Source organism: Podarcis erhardii (genome assembly GCF_964252035.2).
Source record: "Podarcis erhardii genome assembly, chromosome: 8".
In the NCBI taxonomy this organism is placed as follows: Eukaryota; Metazoa; Chordata; class Lepidosauria; order Squamata; family Lacertidae; genus Podarcis; species Podarcis erhardii.
The window spans coordinates 31,107,424-31,130,815 of NC_138499.1; the positions used below are offsets into that span (position 1 = coordinate 31,107,424).

The 23,392-nt window shown below is 41.7% G+C and overlaps 1 protein-coding gene across 2 annotated transcripts in view; it reads right to left on the reverse strand.

Moving 5' to 3' along the window:
* Positions 1-441: 441 nt before the first annotated feature.
* PKIA (cAMP-dependent protein kinase inhibitor alpha) overlaps positions 442-23,392 on the reverse strand; it is a 41,269-nt gene continuing 18,318 nt past the window's right edge. For both annotated transcript variants that reach the window (XM_081874907.1, XM_081874908.1), the window contains exons 3-4: positions 5,680-5,857; positions 442-2,476 (exon numbers count right to left, since the gene is read on the reverse strand). In XM_081874907.1, coding sequence (XP_081731033.1) covers positions 2,397-2,476; positions 5,680-5,830 — 231 coding nt within the window. In that variant the 5' untranslated portion in view covers positions 5,831-5,857 and the 3' untranslated portion in view covers positions 442-2,396. The remainder of the gene's footprint in view (positions 2,477-5,679; positions 5,858-23,392) is intronic.

Consider the following 23,392-nt stretch of genomic DNA (forward strand, 5'->3'; position numbering starts at 1 on the left):
AGAACTAGAAAGAGAGAGACTTAACAGATGACAGAGAGGAAGGAACTCAGAATGGTGTGTGATGCCCGAGACCTATACTTGCATCCCAGGTCTGTATAGCCAGAGTCGTCGGAGAGGCTTTACCCTCTCACCCATGTGTAACTCATGTTATTGGGACTCCATACTCCTTTAATCTGTTGCTCAAAGATACTCAAAATTGTATACCAACCTGAGTTGTTTCCCTTCCTGTCAAACCAATCCTACCTCTTGGATTTTCTTAAGTTGCCCACAGCTTGTTTTCCCCTGTCGCCTTTTGAGAAACATGAGGTCTACTGGGCAGGAACCTCTCAGCCTGAATGTGTTGTTTCTTCCTTCCGTATCTTCCATGCCACTATTGTCCACAGCTCCCACACCTTAGAATCTCTGATTTGCTTATAAATTTAATATACACACATACTCTACAGACTCAAGTTCTCTTTAATAGTTGGCATAAATTAATCTGTCTTGAGTGATCCCAACAATGCACATTTCCTTAAAAAAATATAGTAAGTGCCCAGTCAAGCATTCCTGGCAAAAAATCTCAGCAACCAGCAGGCACTGAAATGTTTTTCAAAAAAATTGGCCAGCGGACTAAGATCTCTCTTCCACCTACCTTACCCATGCATGTCACATATGCATCATGGAAGCTTTCCTAGAAACCAAACTCGTGTATCAGACTTGTCACTTTTATTGATCTCTGTCTAATATAATTAGTGTTCTTATTTAAAAATGTATGCATATGTGACGGTAAAGATGAAATGAAACATAAGAGAAGCAGGTCACCAGAATGGAAACCACATTTCTAATTAGGTTGTGCATGTTTAAAGTCAAACCTCAACCATAAGTGGACTGTTCTTCAATTAAAATAGGAGTCTGATAGCTAGTTAAGCATCCAGGAAAGGACCTTCTAAATAAACTAGAGGTGTAGCAGGAGCAAACTGTGCTAACGAGCCATAAACATACTGCTGGGTTTGTTATTTATTCAACACTAATTACTGAACTCAATACTGATTAGAGAGTTTACACATCTCACACACAAAAAAACCTCTAAGTGACAACTAACCACAATATGTATATATTGTAGAAACAGCCGTGGCCACAACAGTAAAGGTTGTTTCATTAACCAACGTTCAAATTTACTAGAAAGCAAAATTACACTAGTCCTTTAGTAAAGTTTATAAACATTTAAAAAAGTGCATAACGTCTGAAACAAGAAGAAAACAGGACATCAAATAAAAATAAAAATAAAGAAAACAAAGTGGGATGGGAAGGGGGACTTGTGATTGGTGCCCCACTTGATTGCCACAGGAATATTCATGTTTAACTCCAATCTCAGCTGCTGAGGCCCCAGTTCTAAACACGACAATAAATTTATGCTTCATTTCAGGACACAAGTATTCAGCAACTTTCTGGGGCTTCTGTTTCATCAGCTCCCAACATATTATTTCTCCTTTAAAAAAAAAGTTGTACTGATAAGTTTGCTCTTAAAACCTCAGCACTAACATAATGTTTTTTTTTTGTTTTTTTTTGCTTTTTAGTGGAAAAAGCCAGTTCCCTAAGGGATGAGATTAAATAAAAGATTCTGTCTGAATCTTGGATTTCCAACCACCTACAAGCAAAGTGACCGAACTGTACTGAGAAAACAAGAAGACACACCAGACTATACGTTAATTACACTGTACGTTCTTATAAATGAAAGAATGCAGTTTCATCAGATTAGCAGCTGATTTGATAATCTTATCATGTGCACACCCACCACACTATGCGAAAATAAAACCCTAGCCCTTTTAAAACAAGTGGTAGAAAAAAATCACAGTCACAGAAGTTGCCTTCATAAGCATTTTGAGAAGGGGCAGTGTGGCGCATCTAAACTGTACAGTATAAAACATTGTAAGTAATAGAGCTGAAAACACAGAAGCAGAGTTCTTAAAAAAACAAACCAACGGTGCTTCCTTGACAGGTGATTTTAATAGGTGAACACCCTCTGAAGGTCAGACAACCTCTGAAGATCACTGGAGCCATTGTCATACAATGCAATTCAAGCCTCTGGTGAGTTGAGGGCCGTTTGCTACACGATGTAGTTTGCTCTACTTCCTACGAGCATTTCATCAAGTGGTCATTTGTGGTGAGATCCATGTTGAGAGAGTCTCGAGATGAGCAACCAAGTCTCAACCATTGCTAACAGAGGTAGAGAAAGTTCTGTCTGCTGCTACAGCCTGCTTTGCCCCTTTTAGCATTAGACCGTTCAGCTCCCAGTAACGAGGTGCATCCATTTTCATTTTTTGTTCAATCAGCTTGCTCACAAAATACCTTTTTCCCAATAGGCTTTTGTGATTTGAAAACATCCCACAGTTGCGGCTGTCGGTCAAAGTAGGATGTCAACTTTCTTGCTTTGCTGTTTCCCCCTGGGCTTCCCCAGTTTGCTCAGTGGGATTTCTCTGTGCATCTCCTTCCCCTTCTGCAAGAAAAAAAAAGTTAAGCAGTGGTGAAATAGCATCCAGACCACATAATCATAGAGTTGGATGGGATCCTCCAAGGGTCATCTAGTCCAACCCCCTGCAATGCAGGAATCTCAGCTAAAGCATCCATGACAGATGGCCATCCAACCTCTGCTTAAAAACCTCTGAGGAAGGGGAATCCGCAACCTCCTGAGGGAGTCCGTTCCACTGCTGAACAGCTCTTGCTGTCAAAGTTCTTCCTGATTTTTAGCTGGAATCTCCTTTCTTGTAATTTGAAGTCGTTAGTATGGGTCCTACCCTCCAGGGGTGGGAGGGGTCAGCAAACTTTTTCAGCAGGGGGCCAGTCCATTGTCCCTCAGACCTTGTGGGGGGCCGAACTATTTTTTTTGGGGGGGGGGATGAACAAATTCCTATGCCCCACAAATAACCCAGAGATGCATTTTAAATAAAAGGACACATTCTACTCAGGTAAAAACACGCTGATTCCCGGACCATCCGCAGGCCAGATTTAGAAGGCAACTGGGCCGGATCCGGCCCCCGGGCCTTAGTTTGCCTACCCATGCTCCAGACTAATCTAGTTTAAGCCTGCAAATTCCATGACACTGAAAGACATGGATAGGTGTTTGGTCTGGCTTCTTTAATAGTTAATGAGTTAAAAAATGTGCCTGGTAATTAGCTAATTTAGAGTACATAAAGAAGAATGGAAGTTCTGTGGGTATATAGAAATGCGTGATGTACTTCACACTTGGATGTACATTGCTTGAGACATAAGCATTATGTCATGTTATAACTGTGAAGGTCCAACTGTGTATGCCATCCAGCTTATTGTATTTAGCTGATAGACTTATTATTATTTAAAAGAAGAAGAAGAAGAGTTTGGATTTGGTATCCCGCTTTATCACTACCCGAAGGAGTCTCAAAGCGGCTAACATTCTCCTTTCCCTTCCTCCCCCACAACAAACACTCTGTGAGGTGAGTGGGGCTAAGAGACTTCAGAGAAGTGTGACTAGCCCAAGGTCACCCAGCAGCTGCATGTGGAGGAGCGGAGACGCGAACCCGGTTCACCAGATTACAAGTCTACCACTCTTAACCACTACACCACACTGGCATCAAAGGAGTGATGGGAAAACCCTTAGCTTTTTCCAGTACCATTCAGAAAAATTAAGAACATGGCATTTATGTAATGGCAAATGGAATGCCATAGGAGGGACGAATTCTCTTTTGCGCTCACATTCCAACAACTCTGCAAATATTCACTAGCAAGCTGTTTCCAGGAACTGGGAGGTGGTTTCAGCCACCTCCCATACAACCTTTATTACACCAAGAAATTCCATGCTTAGGTAGAGCTGTCATAACTTGTGTCAGTTCAATAGAAACAAGTTTTTTCAGACAGAGTTACACAGCCAATATTCGCACCCCCACACATGGGAAATAGATAGAAATAAAATGTCCTTCTATTCCCTGCTGCAGCTCTGTCCCTTGAGAGCGGAGAGGGTTGTCTCACACCTCTGCATTCCTTTTTATGGTACCTAAGAGTACAGAAACCTTGCAGAGGCATGCGAGAATGGCATGAAAGGGAAGGTGTTTGCCCTTTGCTCTCTGTACATGCCTTCCTACCTAGAGAGTCCCCATGGAGCAAGTGGCCAAATAAACCCAGGACCCAACAAGTATTGTCCCCACCGTAATTACAAGGCTACTCTGCTGCAGTAACGTGGATGGAAAATGTAAAAAGGAAAATCTGTTTCATAAGTTCATTAGCAGCAATCAGTGGATGCCAACTGCAAATACAGTATTAGGCAAGCTTGGCAGTTTCACAGTTTTTAGCTGTGTTTGCTAAATACAAGCAAAATAAACATGCCAAATTGGATCGCTCTCTAGGGTATCAGGAAATTGAAAACTAAAAGGAAATTCTGATGCAAATTTCCAATGCAAAAATTTCCAGAAACCCAAATCATTGCTCTGCGGGTAGGATTTCTTGGGGTATGTTAGCTTCATGGTAGATGGTTCTGAGTTGCTAAGGTGTTGTTGGAGACCGTCTCCCATCAGCTCAAGCCAACATGGCCAGTGGTCAGCAATGAGAAGACTCAATGACATTCTGCACAGCAACAGTTTCCCCAATCCTGTGCCGAGCAGATTGACTTAAGTGGTTCTTATTAGCACCATGAAACTTTCTCTGTATCACAGAGCTCATGTCCATTGTGGAGATATTGGGGTGGGGGAAGAGAACTTCCTTCGTAGAAGCTGGAAAGACTGAGTGGTATCCGACTAACTCCTTCCATCAGTGCAAGGGAATCTGCTTGTGCAATGCAACTCCACCCCTCCCCCTGTGTGTCCCCGAAATATGTTCTGGGGGTTCTCCCAATCCTCCAGAGCAGATCTGGAGAGAGCATGAGAGGAGAGAGGAGAGGAAGGAAATCACAAACAGAAATCCTTGCACTGATGGGATGCATTAGGCCACAACTGAACCATACATTTAAAGTACGAGTATACAACTTTAATAGACATGGATTCCCCAAAGAATCCTGGGAAATGTAGTTTGTAATGAGTGCTGAGAGTTGTTTGGGAACTGTAGGATCTGTGAAAGGAATAGGGGTCTCCCCACAACTCTTAGCAAGCTGTACATGGGTATACTGTTTGAAGTGGTATAATAGTGTTTTAAATGGATGGTGTGGGTTTAGTCTTAGCTGGTAACCCAGGGTTATCAATTGGACTCCTCAAAGCACATTTTTATACATTTCTCTAATATAGGCCCACCAGCTTGGCCAAAACTAACCAGCCACCTAAAAGGCTAAATGACAACCCATCTGTTTTTGAAGGGGGAAGTTAGCATATTGTAGGTGGGTTGTGGTAGCCTGCACTAACTCAAAAAAGCAGAGGAGATGTTGTCCTTTTTATACAGCAACATATTTCATGAACTAGTCTACTATTCAGCTATGGCCTTGCACTAGACAGAAGTACATAAAATGCCCTCATATACAAACCACCTAAAGACTAATTTTTAATACTGAATTTTAAATTTTTGTAGCCTGCTTTGGAACCTTATGGAGAAGAGCAGGTAAGACATTTATTTTTTTTTAAAAGTAAATAAATTAATAACAATAAATGTGAAAAGCCATTAAAGCCCAGCATGTTGTTTCCATAAATGATGTCCCTTGCAGACTTATTAATGATTTTTCTCTTAACCTTTCAGATTCGTACTTACCAGTTTTGTTTATATCAAGTTCTGATAACTTCAAGGATAGTTCACTAGAATTTCCACTTGCAGAGGACACAAGGATATCGTGAAGGGCATTTCTTCTCCCGGTTCTCCCAGAAGCAATGAAATCTGCATATGTAGATTCCACATCAGTCATTGCTAACCAGTATCCACATAGCAGTACCTAAGAAAAACCAAAGAAAATCAAAAGCTACGTTAGGGATAATAGGAGGGCATGAAGCAAGGAGACAAATATGGAATCTTTAGATGATTTGTACAACTGGTAAGACGATTTCACACCTTGTATCATGGAAGGCTTTGGGGAAGGGACAGCTAACCTGTGTCCCTTCAGGTTTTGTTGAACACCAGATCCTGTCAGTGCCAGCTAGCATGGCCAAAGCTCAAGGGGAGCTGAAGGGCACCAGGTTAAAATAAGCTGATCTAAAAATGATGTTAATCTATTAATTAACATCATCAAAAATGGCTTAGAAACTTTAGCTGGTGAAAAATGCCATGGCTGTCCATCATTTGCTAATGGGTCAGCCAAAGCACATTAGACTGGTGCTGCACCAGCTGCTTCTGCAGTTGCAAAACATCTGGAAGGCACAATATTGTCTACCCAGAGTGTCTGGTTTATCTGACTAGCCTGAGGTTCTCAACCTTGGTTGGAGTTTGTGGGAGGGCTCTAGGTTGAGGAAGACTGCTTTATATCAATTCCAAATTCATGGTATATGAAATAATGATTCACGTCTATCGCTATCCTAGCCCCCTCACCCTCCATGTCTTTCCTGCTTTCAAACGGAATCATACACCTAAAATAAGCATGCTAACAACAGGCATTTGCCTATTTTTAGCCTCTTTACTTGTGTGTCTCTCTCCCCCCCCCCCCCCGCCGCCGCTGCCGGTCCCCAGTCTTCCTTTCGATCAGACAAGAGACAAATAGTTACATGAGCCTTCCTGGAGCCAAGTGAACAGTTATTTGAGAAGCTGGCGGAAGGGGATTAGGTACAACATTTTATACGGGCTAAATATAGACATATCGAATGTCTCTGAGCAGTTTATCCACACAGGGCTTCACACCGACAGAACTTCTGAGAATGGCATGCGGCAGGGCCATCAGCCCAAACAATGACACACTAACGTTAATGCTGTAAACAAGATCTAACATAAGGCTCAAAAATTCATTAAAACAAAGCTACACACACACACACACACACACACCAGCAGAGAAAACATTTCTCAATAAACTTATTTCTAGCTTCCCTCACATCTCCGCAACACATATAGCTAACAGACCTCATTCTAGGGCTGAGGTAAAATGATACCCTGATTATTTGGTCCTATCATACTAATGTGTGCCTAAATTCATCACCTTTGGGCTAATGACAGAAAGAGGTAGTAAGGTGGTAGCGGGCCTTTCTTTCTTTCTTTTTTACTTCTTTGCTGCTGCCTATAGAAGTGGCAATGACCATAACCAAGCTGGCAAAGTTGTTCTTCTTTGGTGTCTCCAGCCACCATTTTGTTTCCCCTTCCCAGACTGCCTTGGGCATGGATAGTGTCATTTGGGATGAGGATAAATAACCATGATGAAAGGCATGGTGGCCCTTGGGAAAACTACAAACCCCTCTTATGGGAAAGGAGTGGTATGCTGTCCTCTGCAAAGTTTTAAAAGCTAGGTGACAGGGAGGAGGGAGACCCTTGCTGATCTCCCCAATAACCCTTTCCCTCCATCACCCGAATGCTTCTTTCAGCAGGGGTGGGGAACCTGCAGCCTTCCATATATTGTTGGATAGCAACTCCCAGTACCCCCAGCCAGCTTTCCCAGCAAGAGACAATGGAGTTGGAGTCCAGCAACTACTGGAAAACCACTGTTCCCCATCCCTGCCTACAGCCTCCTAGGAAGCTAAGGGAGCACAGAAAAAGCGGGGAAAGCACATTGATCCAAGTGTTGTCTCCATTGAACCACTGAACATCAAACTCACCCAATGGGGCATCCTACATGGATAGCCATTATTAAAGAGAAAGAGAAAGGGCAGATGAACTGGTGTGGCTGCGATTCACTTACAGCAATAGGAAGCCTCCCTAAAACACCAGTTTGAAATATGATGCAAGGCAAAAAATAAAAAGGCTTGTGGAGGGGGGAAGACAGGCCTGTAAAGAGTGCAGCCTGAGGAGAGTGTCCTGAGGGTCAAGTAGGTCTACATTTGGGGCCCAGGGCCTGTGTTTCCACACCACTGGCTTAGACAGCTATCAGATTCATAGGTCAAGCAGGCAAGGCCAAAACAGCACTGGGAAAAACTATGTTGTTTGGAGCCAGTGCACAAAAGCTTCCTGGAAGGGACAGGGGAAACTGCCCTCTGTCCCACTCGAATTATTCATTGAGGCTTTGATTGGCAGCTGGAGAGGAGAGGAGTTTGAGTGGTACCCTGAAGCTGTTCAAAGCTTCTTCCCAATACAGTGATACCTCGGGTTAAGAACTTAAGTCATTCTGGAGGTCCATTCTTAACCTGAAACTGTTTTTAACCTGAGGTACCACTTTACCTAATGGGGCCTTCCGCTGCCACTGCGCTGCCACCACACGATTTCTGTTCTCATCCTGAAACAAAGTTCTTAACCCAAGGTACTATTTCTGGGTTAGCGGAGTCTGTAACCTGAAGCGTCTGTAACCCGAGGTACCACTGTACTGTATCTGCAGTATATGTGTAGCAGGCCCTTTCCTGTGGTGGCTCCCCGTTTCTATTTCTCTTTCCTCTTGGTTTTAATGTATCTAAATGGGGTTTGTTGTCTATTTGTTTGGCTGTAAGCCACTTTGGGTTGCCCTGGGCAAGATAAAGTGACTAACAAACATTATATTAATAATAATATTAATAATAATAAAAATACTGCAGATAATTTGACTGTGAAAGGACATAACAGGTGCAAGGTGGCAGAGAGAGGGACAAGGGGGAGGAAAGATTTTTCAAAGGTTCCATAGCAGACTGCCATCTCACTAGAAGGTAGACACAATGGTAAGTGAGAACTTAATGTTCTGTTTATCCTACTTAAAAAATAAATAAATTAGCAGTGAAGGAGAAAAGCTTTTGCAAATAAACAAAATGCAAGTCAAACAAAGTTGGGCTGACACTGTAGGAACAATTGCTCTGGATTCAATGATCAGACACTTTCCTGTATCAAAATTTCATACTTTGATCCTTCCTTCCATGTAAACATATTTACCATTTGATATTTGTCTGATCCCTTTATCCAGGGATGATTTTCGAGACTCATGTGCAAAGCCTCTGAGTAATTGGGCAAAAGACCAGCTGCAGCAAGCCACTCCTCAAAAACAAATGATAACTGGGCTCTTGGTGCTAATTTCACATCACTCCAATGTCGTCCACTAATTATTCCCTACCAGGCTGCTGACTTACAGCAATCTGTTAATGCAAAAAGCTTATTACAAAGCCTGTTCTCATGCACCAGAGAAAACTGCATCTTGCTCTGCTGACTGCAGTAAGTTTGCTGGACAACTGATAATGATGGCATTATGGCATATTTAGTCAATTAAGCCAAAGAGTCACTTGTATATGGAGGATGGCAGAATTAGTAAGACTATTTTCTGAACTTTACCCTTTTTATTATACTAATGATTATACTGTTTCGTTAATGCAGGCATCCCCAACCTGCGGCCCTCCAGATGTTTTGGCCTACAACTCCCATGATCCCTAGCTAACAGGACCAGTGGTCAGGGATGATGGGAATTGTAGTCCAAAACATCTGGAGGTCTGAAGGTAGGGGATGCCTGCGTTAATGGATGCACTGCTGTCTGTGTTTTAGGATGATGATTTAGATGTACCTGCCATAAATCTGCATCATCATAAGGTCCCAGGGTGGGTGACAACAATGTAAAAATACATAAATAAAACCAGTTAAAAGACTTCATCATTAGAAGAATAGGGTGGATCCTAAAAATAGATGTCTTGGATGTCAAGCAGGAAATGAACAGGAAGAAGAAACACTCTCTTCTGCTTGACAGATGTGGGGATACTTATGGAGACATTTGCATGGACATCATGGAGGTACTGGTGGGCACACTGCCCCCTCTTAGGAAATTCCATAGTTAAAGTGACTACTTCATTTAGTTCTACCCAGGCAAAGAACCCGTGTAATACAGCAGCTAACAGCAGGATCTGGGAAGCTCTTAGTTCAAATCTCAGCTCAGGCTTTAACTTGACAGATCTAGAAACCAAGGTGTATGCTTTGTTTGGGGTGCCCTATGCCATGTTGTTTCTGCTTCTTCCAGATCATAGTCTACACTTCCAAGAAGTGCCAAAGAAAGCGCAGAGGACACTCTGTATAGATAAATACAGCCCAGTACCTGGAAAGAAAATGAGGAAACAAGTCCTCTCACTAGAATTTTTCATTTTCTCTAAGGAAACAGAAAGCCTTTAAGATCTATGAAGATCCCATAAAAACACATTTAATTTTTCATGTAACTGCATTAGCTGGAAGTCCTAGATTTTAAAACATTTTTCCCCATAGAAAAACAAACCATTTACAATAAGTGAATTGCCTAGGGTTTCCTAAAAGCCTCACACATAATTATCGTGTGAGGAGACTAATGTAATTTAAATATAATAAAAAAGATACAAGTCTTTTATAAATTCATGAGATTTCTTCAACTGCAACCCTATGTCCATATTCCTGGAAGAAAGACCCACAGAGCTCAGTGGGACTTATCTCTGAGTAAACATATAGATAATTGTGCTGTTGCTTCTACCTTTATGCTTACCTAACTTAGGCTGTCTCAAACTCCAAACAACATGCTTAAGAGTTTGGACAACTAGAAATAAAGCTTGCCTGCCATTGGCAAAAGTGATCTCTAAGAAAATAGCCAGAACATGCAGACATTTTATTATGAACACTTTGCACTTGGAAGATTGTGGTTGTGTTGGAAATACTGTACGCTAAAACATGTTTAAGCATTAGAAGTGCCACAACTCCTTTAATTTGTGCAATACCATGTATTTCATGACCCAAGCTGGGGAGGGAACACAGAGCACATGGTTCATATGTATAAGATCCCAGCTTCAGTTCCTGTCATTAAAAGGATCACATAATAAATTTGTGAAATACTTCTGCCCCAGATTCAGGTGAGCCTCTACCAGCTATAAGACCAATTCCTCCATTCCATGTCCCACCCCAAACAGAACTTCGGCCAAACATGGGTCACTGAAACTTTAAAGACCTTCAAATTGCAGATTTGGGCGAGAGCCATGACATGCCAGCTAATTTGTACTGAACATTTAAATTGCAGAACGTATTTACTTATTTAAAAGAAAGAACAAACATGTTCATTTGCTGGAGTTGGCTTGAAATTTGAGGAAAATAAATGACACACCCCAAGGACTTGAAAGTCAGCAAGTTGGTTCAGTAATCAAGACTATGATCCAGCAGGTACATCATTTGACTTCTTACTCAATCTCTTTTAAAAATAGCAGTTGCTATCATCTGACTTGGATCACCACTTCTCCTTTTATTGAAATAGAACCTGGTGGGACCTGCTGTACCGATAAAAAAGGATGCTGTATATCAATTCTTGCTTTAGTGCAACACACTAAACATTTGTCCATTCTTACTGGTCCCAGCTGAGATATCATGACATCTGCAAAAGGAAACAGATGCATTTTCAGATATCGGTGCTTCTTTATGGCAAGTATTCTTACACCAGGAGCTTTCAAAGCAGCAATAAAGAGCTGAAATTGAACAGTGTAAGCTTGAAACAGAACCATTAAGGAAACAGCTTTCCAAATATTTCCAGAGAGCATCCCTGTAGAAATATGAAGTAGACGCTAGTGAGAATGTGGAAAGACAATTTAGTTCTTTAATATGACCCAGGTCATACTAACACACACTTTCCAAACAAGCTGATTTTCAGAACTACGCTTCTGATACAAGTAATTTCAATTACTACATGCATATGGAGGTTTGGTTGCCTTCATGTCCCAAGTCAACTGCCCCAGATAGAGCTCAATGAATGTACCTATCAAACAATATACATGTTTCAGTGACAAAGCAAGCATGAGTTATCAGTTTAAGTGGTCACATGAAAAAAGTCAGATTTGGGTAAGCCACATACTATATATTATCGTTATGCACACAAAGATACTGCATCAAAATTTTGCAGTGTATTTAAATACATGTTGTCTTGTTCTGCATAAGTATGTTAAAATGACATGCAATACTGTATTCTGGACCAGATTTAGAGGTTTGTTTTGTGGATTTATTTCTCTGTCCCAAATCAGCAATCCAGAGTCGGAGATAGAGGGGGAATCAGTGAGACACACTGCCTAGATGGCAAGGCCATAAGTGAAAAATGGGCATGGAACAGGACCTGGGATCTTTCAGTTAATTTGCATGGATATACACACCTCTTTTACCTTAAGGCATGGGTAAGCAAACTAAGGCTCGGGGGCCGGATCCTGCCCAATCGCCTTCTAAATCCAGCTTGCGGACGGTCTGGTAATCAGCGTGTTTTTACATGAGTAGAATGTGTGCTTTTATTTAAAATGCATCTCTGGGTTATTTGTGGGGCATAGGAATTCATTCTTTTTTTTCTTTTCAAAATATAATCCGCTCCCCCAAAAGGTCTGAGGGACAGTGGACCAGCCCCCTGCTGAAAAAGTTTGCTGACCCCTGCCTTAAGGGATATAAACAAACAATTAAAAAACAGGACTGGGAAAGACCTTGATCTGCCCCAAGGCTCTGGAGCACTCTTGTCAAGAGTAGACAATATGAGACTAGTTGGATCAACAGAATATAAGGCAGCTTCGAATAAAATCAAGGATGAAGATACAGGAGGCTGTAGAGCTCTTCCCTACATTATTTGCATTTTATGTAGAGGTTTTCAAACATAGAGGTATTAATTTCAATCCAGCACATGACTATATCTATCCTTAAGTGATTAAATCAGACAACGTTGCATGGAAATACAGTGGTACCTTGGGTTACATACGCTTCAGGTTACATACGCTTCAGGTTACAGACTCTGCTAACCCAAAAATAGTACCTCGGGTTAAGAACTTTGCTTCAGGAGAAAAAGGGACACGACAGGGATGCCCATTATCCCCTCTATTGTTTATATCGGTCCTGGAGGTGTTATTGAATATGATTAGAAGGGACCAGCTGGTTGAAGGAATACAGCTCGGAGCTAAACATTATAAGTTAAGAGCATTTGCAGATGACCTGGTTTTGACTCTGCAAAGGCCAGAAGCCAGTACAAAAAGAGTTTTAGAAATAATTGAAATATTTGGTCAAGTGGCAGGTTTTAAATTAAATAAACAGAAGACAAAGGTGCTGGAAAAAAACTTAACGATGGGGGAAAAAGATAGTTTCCAAAGGGAAACTGGTTTGGAAATAACAAAAAAAGTGAAATATCTGGGGGTGAATTTAACATCTAAGAATGTGAATTTATTTAAAGATAATTATGAGAAATGTTGGTTGGATGTTAAGAAAGATCTTGACATATGGTCTAGGTTGAGACTCTCCTTGTTAGGCCGAATTGCTGTTATCAAGATGAATGTATTGCTGAGATTGTTGTTTTTATTTCAGACATTACAAATTCTGGATAGGATGGACTGTTTCAAGAAGTGGCAGAAAGATATATCCAAATTTGTCTGGCAGGGCAAAAAGCCCAGAATAAAATTTAAGATTTTGACTGATGCAAAAGATAGGGGGGGTTTTGCTCTGCCGGACTTAAGACTTTACTATGAAGCAGCAGCTTTCTGCTGGTTGAAGCAATGGCTACTTCTTGAGGATACAGACATTCTAGACCTGGAAGGGTATGATAATAATTTTGGCTGGCATGCATATTTATGGTATGACAAGGCAAAGGTTTATAAAGGCTTTAAAAATCATATTGTCAGGAAAGCTTTGTATAATGTTTGGAATCGATATAAGGATTTGTTGGAAAGTAAAACACCCAGATGGTTGTCACCAATGGAAGCTAGAGCGGTGAAAAAACTTAACATGGACTCTAATTGGCCAAAATATTGTGAAATTATAGAATATGATGGTGAAAAGGTTAAATTACAGAGCTTTGAGAAACTAAAATCCAAGGTTCGAGACTGGTTACATTATTATCAGATAAATGAGACTTTTAAGCAGGACAGGAAACTAGGATTTCAGAAGGAGAGGTCAAAATTGGAAACAGAATTGTTAGAGACCAATACTAAGAATCTGTCTAAAATGTATAACTTGTTGCTGAAATGGAATACACAGGATGAAACGGTTAAATCAGCTATGATCAAATGGGCACAAGACTTAGGTCATGATATTATGTTCGCTGACTGGGAACAGTTATGGACCACAGGCCTTAAATTTACGGCATGTAGTGCCTTGAAAGAAAACATAATGAAAATGATCTATAGGTGGTACATGACCCCAGTCAAGCTTGCAAAGATATACCATTTGCCCAATAATAAATGCTGGAAATGTAACGAATGTGAAGGAACCTTCTACCACCTTTGGTGGACCTGCCCAAAGATTAAGGCCTACTGGGAAATGATCTATAATGAAATTAAGAAAATCCTTAAGTGGACATTTGCAAAGAAACCGGAGGCTTTTCTCTTGGGCATGGTCGGCCAATTGGTACCAAAGAAAGATAGGACATTTTTTATGTATGCAACTACAGCAGCAAGAATCCTTTTGGCAAAGTATTGGAAGATGCAAGAATTACCTACTCTGGAAGAATGGCAGACGAAGGTGACTGAATTTATGGGACTGGCAGAGATGACCGGCAGAATCCGTGATCAGAGGAGAGAGACAGTGGAAGAGGACTGGGAAAAATTCAAAATATATCTTAAGAATTGTTGTAAAATTTCAGACTGATAAAATGTCAAGGGATAAGAAACAGAGAATTACAGCTGTAAATGTTTAAGTTAAGAAAACCTGAGGGAAGTTAAATATAAAAATGGAATGAAGGATTGCTAAAAAATTGGAAACAAGGGTGCAGTGAAGGGGAGGTATGGGGAAGTCATGTGTTGTTTGTGTATGTTTTTTTTTTGTGTGTTTTTGTTTGTGAAAATTAATAAAAATTATTTTTTTTTAAAAAAAAGAACTTTGCTTCAGGGTGAGAACAGAAATCATGCTCTGGCGGCGTGGCAGCAGCAGGAGGCCCCATTAGCTAAAGTGGTGCTTCAGCTTAAGAACAGTTTCAGGTTAAGAATGGACCTCCAGAACGAATTAAGTACTTAACCCGAGGTACTACTGTAGTTAGAGCAAAGCAGACAAGCTACGGTTATGCATTTTACAGCCCAGTCCTCTGACTCAAGTCTTACTATGTCCAGCGGTTTTGCTCCCTGGTAAATGTGCATAGGATTGGCTCCTCAATTAATGTATGTCAAGAGACCTGGTAAATGCAAGAAAAGAGCTTGTTTCTCCTCCATCCCACACTTTTGCTAGGATGGGGAACCTGTGACAGCTAAAGTGTGGTTAAACCAATGATCCCCAACTAGCATGGTGGGTGGTCAGGAATCATGGAAATGGTAGCCCAAACACAGCTCCTTACCCCTGCCTTTCTGTGTCATCAAACTGTCCCTGAACCCATCATTTCCAAGCTCTTTTCCTTCCCAGCTCTCAGCTCTCTGTTGGAGGCTTTCAAAGGATTACAAAACTGAAGCCTTCTGCAGATGACCCATCAGGAGTGGCAAAAAAATTAATGATTAGTGACAAAATAGGGTTTTAAGCAAGGAGTGTGAATATACCTTTAAGCAAGGTTGTGTGCGTGCGTGTGCGATACTGTTTTATATGAGACAAAATAAATTCACATGGAGGAAGTACTCAGGAAATTAACAGAGGATGTTCACTGTAATGATATTATCCTCTAATAATGTTTCAGAACCTACGGCATTTTTCTGGGGGTGGGGGATGGGAATCTCTGCCGCCTCTTCAATATGAAATGCAAAATGATTCAGCAGGAATGCGTGATCTATCAGCTGAATAATACGCCTAAGAGCTTTATGGTAACTGTCATAGCTCTAACAAAGGGCTTATGAACCTTATATAGAAGATTCCTCTTTAAGGAATGAAACAGCTGACAGTCAAGGAATGCCCACTGTAGTTTTCATTTAATTTGCTTGGTCCTAAAATGGCATATGAACAACCAAGTTTTAGAATGAATTGAATTGTGTTTATTTCTCATTGGTTTAAAATTTAAAAAAGAAAAAAAAAACAGAGTGGTCAATCATTTTTCATGTATTATTTTTCAATATCATTTTAAGCAGGAAATTATATAATCAGAACTCCCAAGTCTGATGATTTGCTCCATTTTGATTTGAATCTGCTCACAGAGCTGAACCGAAAACAGCACCACACATACACAAAGGGAAGATCTTAACAAGAAGAATAATTAGAATATATTAATTAGAAAAGGGCCCTGGACAAAGTGGGGGGAAACCCAAATAGCCAGAAACAAACCAAAACATACATAAAAGACTCAATGGCATGAAATATAAACTAAGGGAGTGTACAGACTGATGATCAGAATTATAATAGAGTACCTTGGAAAGAAGAACAGAGGAAGAGAGCCTTAGAATTATAGAGTTGGAAGGGGCCACAAAGGTAATCTATTCCAAACCACTACAATGCAAGAATCTTTCATCCAACATGGGGCTCAAACCCATGACCTTGAGATTAACAGTCTCATGCTCTACCAACTGAGCTATCCCAGGTAGTTCTGTTGTGCACTATCTGTTGTGCACAAATGAAGCCATAAACGCAGCACTTTCTACTCTTTTCATTTGCATTGCTGCAATCTTTGTTATTTAGGAATGGGAAAAGATAACAGGATTAAACCAGATGTGCAACCGAACTGTCATCCCAAACTTCATTCACTGGAAAGTCAATGAAACCCATTATGATTGCACAGCTGTCAGAAAGATTCCTTTTTATTGAAGCTTCTGAGAGGTCATTTAAGGGAGATACAGTTTCATGGGCATGGAGGGCAAGGGCATAGATGAAGTTCTGTTTGCTAAATAAACATATTCAAACATGGACAGGGGCGCCGACTTATAAAAAATATTGGGGGGGGCGGGGCCCCATACCGACTTATAAAAAATATTGGGGGGGCCCAAGACCTCCAAACCGCTGCTGCTGGGGGAACGAAAGGGGCGAGCCCCGGGCTGCCCCGACCTTCTCGCGGGGCTGACGCCAGCCCCACGAGATTGTTGATGGGGTCGAGAGCCCGCAACCCCACCCCCTCTCTAGATCGGGAGTGGCTTTGTTTTAACTCATTACTGAATGTATTTTAAAAGGTAACTATCGTCAAACAAGGAAAATAAAAAATACCAACATAATTTTGTGATTTTACAAAGCATAATATAACTAATAATTTTCTTAAATTATTGGGGGGGGGCAGAGCCCCCCCAAACGATTTTTTGAGGGGGCTCGGGCCCCCTCAGGCCCCATGGAGTCGGCGCCTATGAACATGGAACCTATCTGGGCCACCCATTTTGTTGTTGAAATTAGCACAACCATCCTACTTGGCTTGCTGCTTCTGGCCTTGCGATGGAATGTAGGTCATATTCGTTCTGCTAGACTGGATGCTGTCTGAGCTTATAAAAGAGCTGTCACACCAAATGGTCCATCTAGCCCAGTATCAGCAACATTTCCCCACGGCATCAACATGAAGGAATTCCCATCATTGCCAAATGAAATCAATGAACCTGGTCCATTAATGCATGATGAGGACATTAGTGACAGCTAAGCTGTGTACCTCCCCGTTTCTCATTCCATCCCACCAACAAGAGGACAACTCCTTTCTCACCACCATCAGATAAGCCAGGATCCAATTCTTCAAGAAAGTCCTGAGGAGCAACACTCTGTTACTCCTACCATGGGCAATGCCTGGAGGCAACAGATATCAGAAGCCTTCTTAACCAGGAGTCATTGATTGCCCTCTACTAAAAAACAAAAACAAAGCAAAACTGTAAACACATAGAGGATTTTACTCATTTGGAAGGCAAGCAGACAATTCATAATGAGGCACTAATAAATGTGGCGACATTTGTAAAACTAGCTTAACAGCTCAGCAATCCTCTAGATTCACAGGTTGTTAGGCTTTTAAAATCATGACCAGTGCTGTCCTTTTTAAGTGTGGGGCAGCACTTTTTCTATACTAGAAAACTTATGGCAGTAGATGAAAGAACACACACAAAATAAGTGGGGCTTTCTGAGAAAGTGGAAAGAACCACTTTTGATTCCATAGGAAGACATCTTATACCAAATAAAAAAAATCCTCCCAGTAGCACCTTAGAGACCAACTAAGTTTGTTATTGGTATGAGCTTTCGAAAGCTCACACCAATAACAAACTTAGTCGGTCTCTAAGGTGCTACTGGAAGGAATTTTTTTTATTTTGTTTTGACTATGGCAGACCAACACGGCTACCTACCTATATCTTATACCAAGTCAAACTAGCCCAGTGTTGTTTAAACCGACGTGCAGTGCCTGTCCAGGGTCTACCATATTCCCTGATACCTGAACTTCTGAAATAAAAGATGTTAGGGTTTGAGCCTAGGATCTCCTGAAGGCAAGCTACACCCACCCCTAATGGCATTTTACCCACTTGCTGCAATTAGCCCCACTTGCAATTGGGAAACACACAAAAAGCAGGTGTATGAAGGAGGACCACCACCCCCAGGATAGTTTTCAGCAAGACTTCAGCAAAGGGTTGCCTAAGCTGATTGGGAGAAGAGCCTAAGTCCAGAAGTAGAATATCTGCTTAGCATGCAGAGGATCGCAGGTTCTATCCCTAACATCTCCTGACAAGGCAGGAAAAACAAATTTGACTAAAGTCCTAGAGACTTTATTTTAATTGAAGTATTATGATTGGATATTTTATTGGATGTTTTTTATTGGAAAATCAATAAAAACGATTAAAAAAAGAGAGAATAGTTGCCAGTCAGAGCTAGATGGACAAATGTTCCAACTCAGCATAAGACAGCTTCCTGTCTTCTTATTCTGTGTGTACATATAGAAGAAATACATAAAGAATACCTGCTCAGAGAGGCTTATGCCTCACTTGAACATTTTTCTTTAGAACAAACAGCTTGCTTGTCACTTATCTACACACCTGTATTCTGGACATTCTATTATAACTGAAGACAGTGGGATTTTGTTTTGGTTTTTTTCCACCAGCTAGGGTAAAGTCTAAGCCTCTCCGCTTCTGCTGTTATGCAACTACACAGCCTAGTTAAGACAATTATTATTTCATCAGCCTTTTTAGGTCTGTTTCCAGCAGAAGTAAGTTTACTGCTTCATTATTACACGGATCATTAAAGTTCCCACCACAGTGATGGACACAGATGGTGTCCATCTGAAAATATATGTGTACCAGTTGAAAAACACAGGCAAAAACTGAAGGCAGCTGGTCTTACCCTAATTATGTCATCCTATCTTCCGGCAAGTGACTCAACATACTGCAAACTTATATATAGAATTTATAACAGCTTAACTATTGCAACATCCCAAGAATCTTGGGAATTATGGGTGGTATCCCATGTTTTCTGTCCCCTGACAGAAGGAATCTGCCAACAGAACAGGGGAGGGAGGAAATTTCTGTTTATTCCCCTTCCTCCCACATACTCCTAAATCTGCTCCAGAGCCGATGAGGGAAGGTACATGGAATCACCAGGAATTCCCCCACACTGCTGACCAGTTCCTTCCTATAGCTTTGTGAGGATGGATACAATGCTCTATTAAAGAGACACCTAGCTCAAATTTCCAGGACGTAAAAGGAATATCAAAATCAGCACATGTCTGTACTATTTAGGTAATATATATAAGCGTGGGCATGGAGTAGAAAGTCAGAATACATCTTTTTCTCTGGGATGATTTCAGCATGGCAAAAATGAAGCAAATCAGCTTCTCTAATGACACTTCCATGCAGAGTTTATTTCATGCTCCCATATGACTAACTACTTGTCAGAAGTGCCCCCCCACCCGGGTGTTTTATCTTGTTGCTCGATATACCCATTGGCCTCTATGCCACTCCGCAACCAATCAACCTGAAACCGATTTCATATGTGCAGAACATTTTTAGCCTTCCACTGTCAGAGGCTCAAAATAAATAATGCAGATACAACATGGTGTTGCAAATTAACAGCCAATGTCTTCACAACCTGCTGCTGATGCTAGATATTGTATTCCTGCCCATCTGCTACATCGGGCTCTTTTGCTTTTTTTGGTTGCTGTCAAAAAGGTCCCTGTATTGAGCTACTTTCTAAGTCCTGGCAGTTAAGATGGAACTTCTGCTAGATGGAAAGAATAGCGCAGTGTTAGGGCAGCTGTTGGAGCTCTGGCAAGCATGCCAAGGCAGGCGGTGTTTTCTTCCCTTCCTCCAGCACTGGACTTTGGCTGCCAAGATGGATGGCTGACTGTATCTTCCCATTTAGAGGCTACGAGTAAAAGATCATTGGCTCTCAGGAAGAAGCATGCTCCTGACAGCATTGTGGACCACATGGAAGTTATTAATATTGTAATGCACATGCCACTCATCTGGAAGTACTGAGTATTGGGCAGCATAAGAACATAGGAAGCTGCCTGATGAATCAGAGCACTGGGCCACCTAAGCTCAATATGGTCTACACAAGGGATAGAGAACCTCATTCTCAAGAGCCAAATGTAGCTCGCTCTATCTGGCCCCCTTCAGGCCACATCAGACCTGCTCCATACCCTCTTTGCGGGCTGTTGCCTGGCTGAAATGGCCCTTGCTTGCCTGGATTAAAAGGCATGGTGGGTGTATAAACATCTACCATCAAAACAGAAGCTACCAGCATAGTTGCAGGTGCCTAGGCAGCTAGTTAGCGGGGCAGTGTTGTTGTATTCTTGTACGTTAGGAGCTGATGAACTGAATGCTTTGCCAATAAAGAACTGAAAATCCAGTCGTTCATCCTCACTGTCTGGTCGTGTTTGGGACAAGGCCAAGAAAGCCCACCATGCTAATCTACTTTCAGAACTCAGTTATCATTGAGCTACCGGGATGTCGTAGGAGGTGGGCAGGGTTCCATTCAAATAAGGCAAGTCTGTTTATACACTTTCAAAGGTTCTTGCTTTAGGGGGATCTGAAATGCTACTAGACCCCCTTCTGCACTTCCACTTTGATCAGGTGCATGAAGCACTGAAGGAGACTGTTTGCTACATCTATAAGAGGATCTGGCAGTTCTTATATAGACGTTAGAATGTGCCCAGTAAGGATAGTTAGGGGCTGCTTCATTTGCAACCCAAATACGTCCATGCACTGCCGCAAGTGATTGGCCCTCCATAATCATGGCTGCCGGCCAGAGCTACACCTCCAATGCAACTGAACTCACTTTGTAACATTTGCCTTGATATACTGAGACACCTGTCCCTTCTGTTGTCCCACATTGCAGTGATGCAGAAAGGGGCTGTAGCTGAGTGGCAGAGTACATGACTTGCATGCAAAAGTCTCCAGGTTCAATCTGCAGCATCTGTAGGAAGGATTAGGAGTTGCCCATGTCTTAACCTTTGAAAGGCTACTTCTAGTCAGTTCCAGCCAATACTGAGCCAGACATACCAGTGGTCCGAGGCAGCTCAACTACGCTCCTTTCTGTGTTTCTGCATTAGCCTACTGAAAAATGTATATGGCAGGGCCACAGCATTCAAAAGCTGCAGGAAAATCAATTCTCCCTCTTCACTTGAATGTTTCCAACAGCAAACACTGCTGAGCTCTCACAGCGCTGTGTGGTCAAGTGTGTGATTAAGCACAATTATATCCAGGAACATTCTCTGTGGTATTCACAGGAACTACCAAAGCAGGCCTATTGATTCATATCTCATGCACATATAACACCATTTAGCTGCAAGCAAACAAGAGGATGCAAAACTTGGCTGAGAGCCCCACTGAAATCAGTGTGACCTCCCCCCCCCCCACACTTTATCATTACATTTATATCTCACCTTTCATTTAAGTAGCTCGAGATGGCTTATGTGGTTCTCCCTTCACCCCATTTTAGCCTCACAACAACCCTGAAAGGTAGGTTAAGGTGAGAGGTCCAAAGTCACCCAGTGAGCTTCATGGCTGAGTGGAGATTTGAACCCTGATATGCAAGGTCCAAGTCAAACTTTCTAACCACTGAAACACACGGACTCTCTTGAGTAAACATGTATAAAAATCAGTCTGCAAAGAGTAATCAACCATTAGGGTGAATTATGAGCAATATTAACTGTATTCCACATATTAATTTACACGTGCATTGTATTTCACACATTTACTTCTAGAGTATATTTCATATATTAATTTACTCATGGAGTATATCGTTTCTGTCTTGCACCAAAAGGAAAGGAGAAGGGAAAACACACACACATGCCCATCATAAAAGCTTTTCTATTGCAAGAGAGATACTGACAGCTGAATGGGACCTTGCTTGGCACACATGCTACTTCCTCACTACAGAACTATTTGAAGAGCAGCTTTGTTTGAAGTGGCTCCCATTCAGAAAAGGAAAAGGGCACAAACAAGCCCACGTATACGTAACTTTTTAAAGGGCAGCAAATCCAACTGCTGAATTAATTGGCGTTTGTACAACTGGGTACCATTCAAGCCGAAATATATACATTAAGCTCTACATGAGTTCAACATCACATGAACAGCATGATGTGGGAATGTTTCTCTCTCTCTCTCTCTCTCTCTCTCTCTCTCTCTCTCTCTGTGTGTGTGTATTGGGGGGGGGGGGAGGCAGGCTGGGGGAATGGGACAAATATTATATCTGCTTTCCTGTAAAAACTAAAGGCCAAAGTTTAATGGAATTACATTGGGTTGTGTTCAATGTAACACTAAGGGGATTGTTCCACCAGTGCAAGCATTTCTTCAAGCCCAACAAAATGATCTCCCCTCCCCTTGTACGCTTTCCCAGAGATTCTCCAGACCCTCTGGGGCAGATCTGAGAAGGGTGCAGGGGCACATGGTGGGGAGAGGACAAAGTCCTGCTCTGCCAGTATGCCCTAAAGTAAAGGCTGGTTGCTTTCCCAAACTCTGCACAACCTTCCCCTGAATACGGTTCTGCTCTTGGGATATTTCCACCAGCAAAAGAGAGGGAGAAGGAATTTTCACCTATTTGCCCTTCCCTCTGAAGGCCCTTTTACTCCTGACAATCTGCTCTGGAAGGTATGGCCCCATCTAGAACAGCACTGGAAGACAGTGGAAGGATCGGCAGAAATGACCTCTCCCTAATGTGAGCCTCCATTGCATCTGAATCCCATCCATGAATGGAAGGAGCCCTTCTATCTGCAGTTGTCTAGTTAGGATCCATACCACCATTTATTACATTTATACCCAGCCTTTCTTACACGATGGAACTCAGGCTGCTGTGCTCAGCTGGTCCCCCATTTGGGGACCGAAAAGAGCCAGATCTGCTTGGCTTCAGTACAGTAGCCTGTGTGCTTTCACAGCATAGAGATTGTAGCATCAGCTGGAAACTGATCAATATTTGTTACTGAGTTAACACGAATAAAACTAACATTTCAATCAAATAAAATCTCCCTGCATCCTAGTGAAATTCCTTTGACACATCATTAAAAATGGGCGATGGCAATAGAAAAAAGAAAAAGGCTAGGGAAGTCCATACTAGCTAGACTTGGGCATCTCAAGTTGCCAGTACTTCTCTCTCTACTTTAAAGATCACTTGTGGTGAACAAGGTCTTCTAAAAACACAAACACGGGCT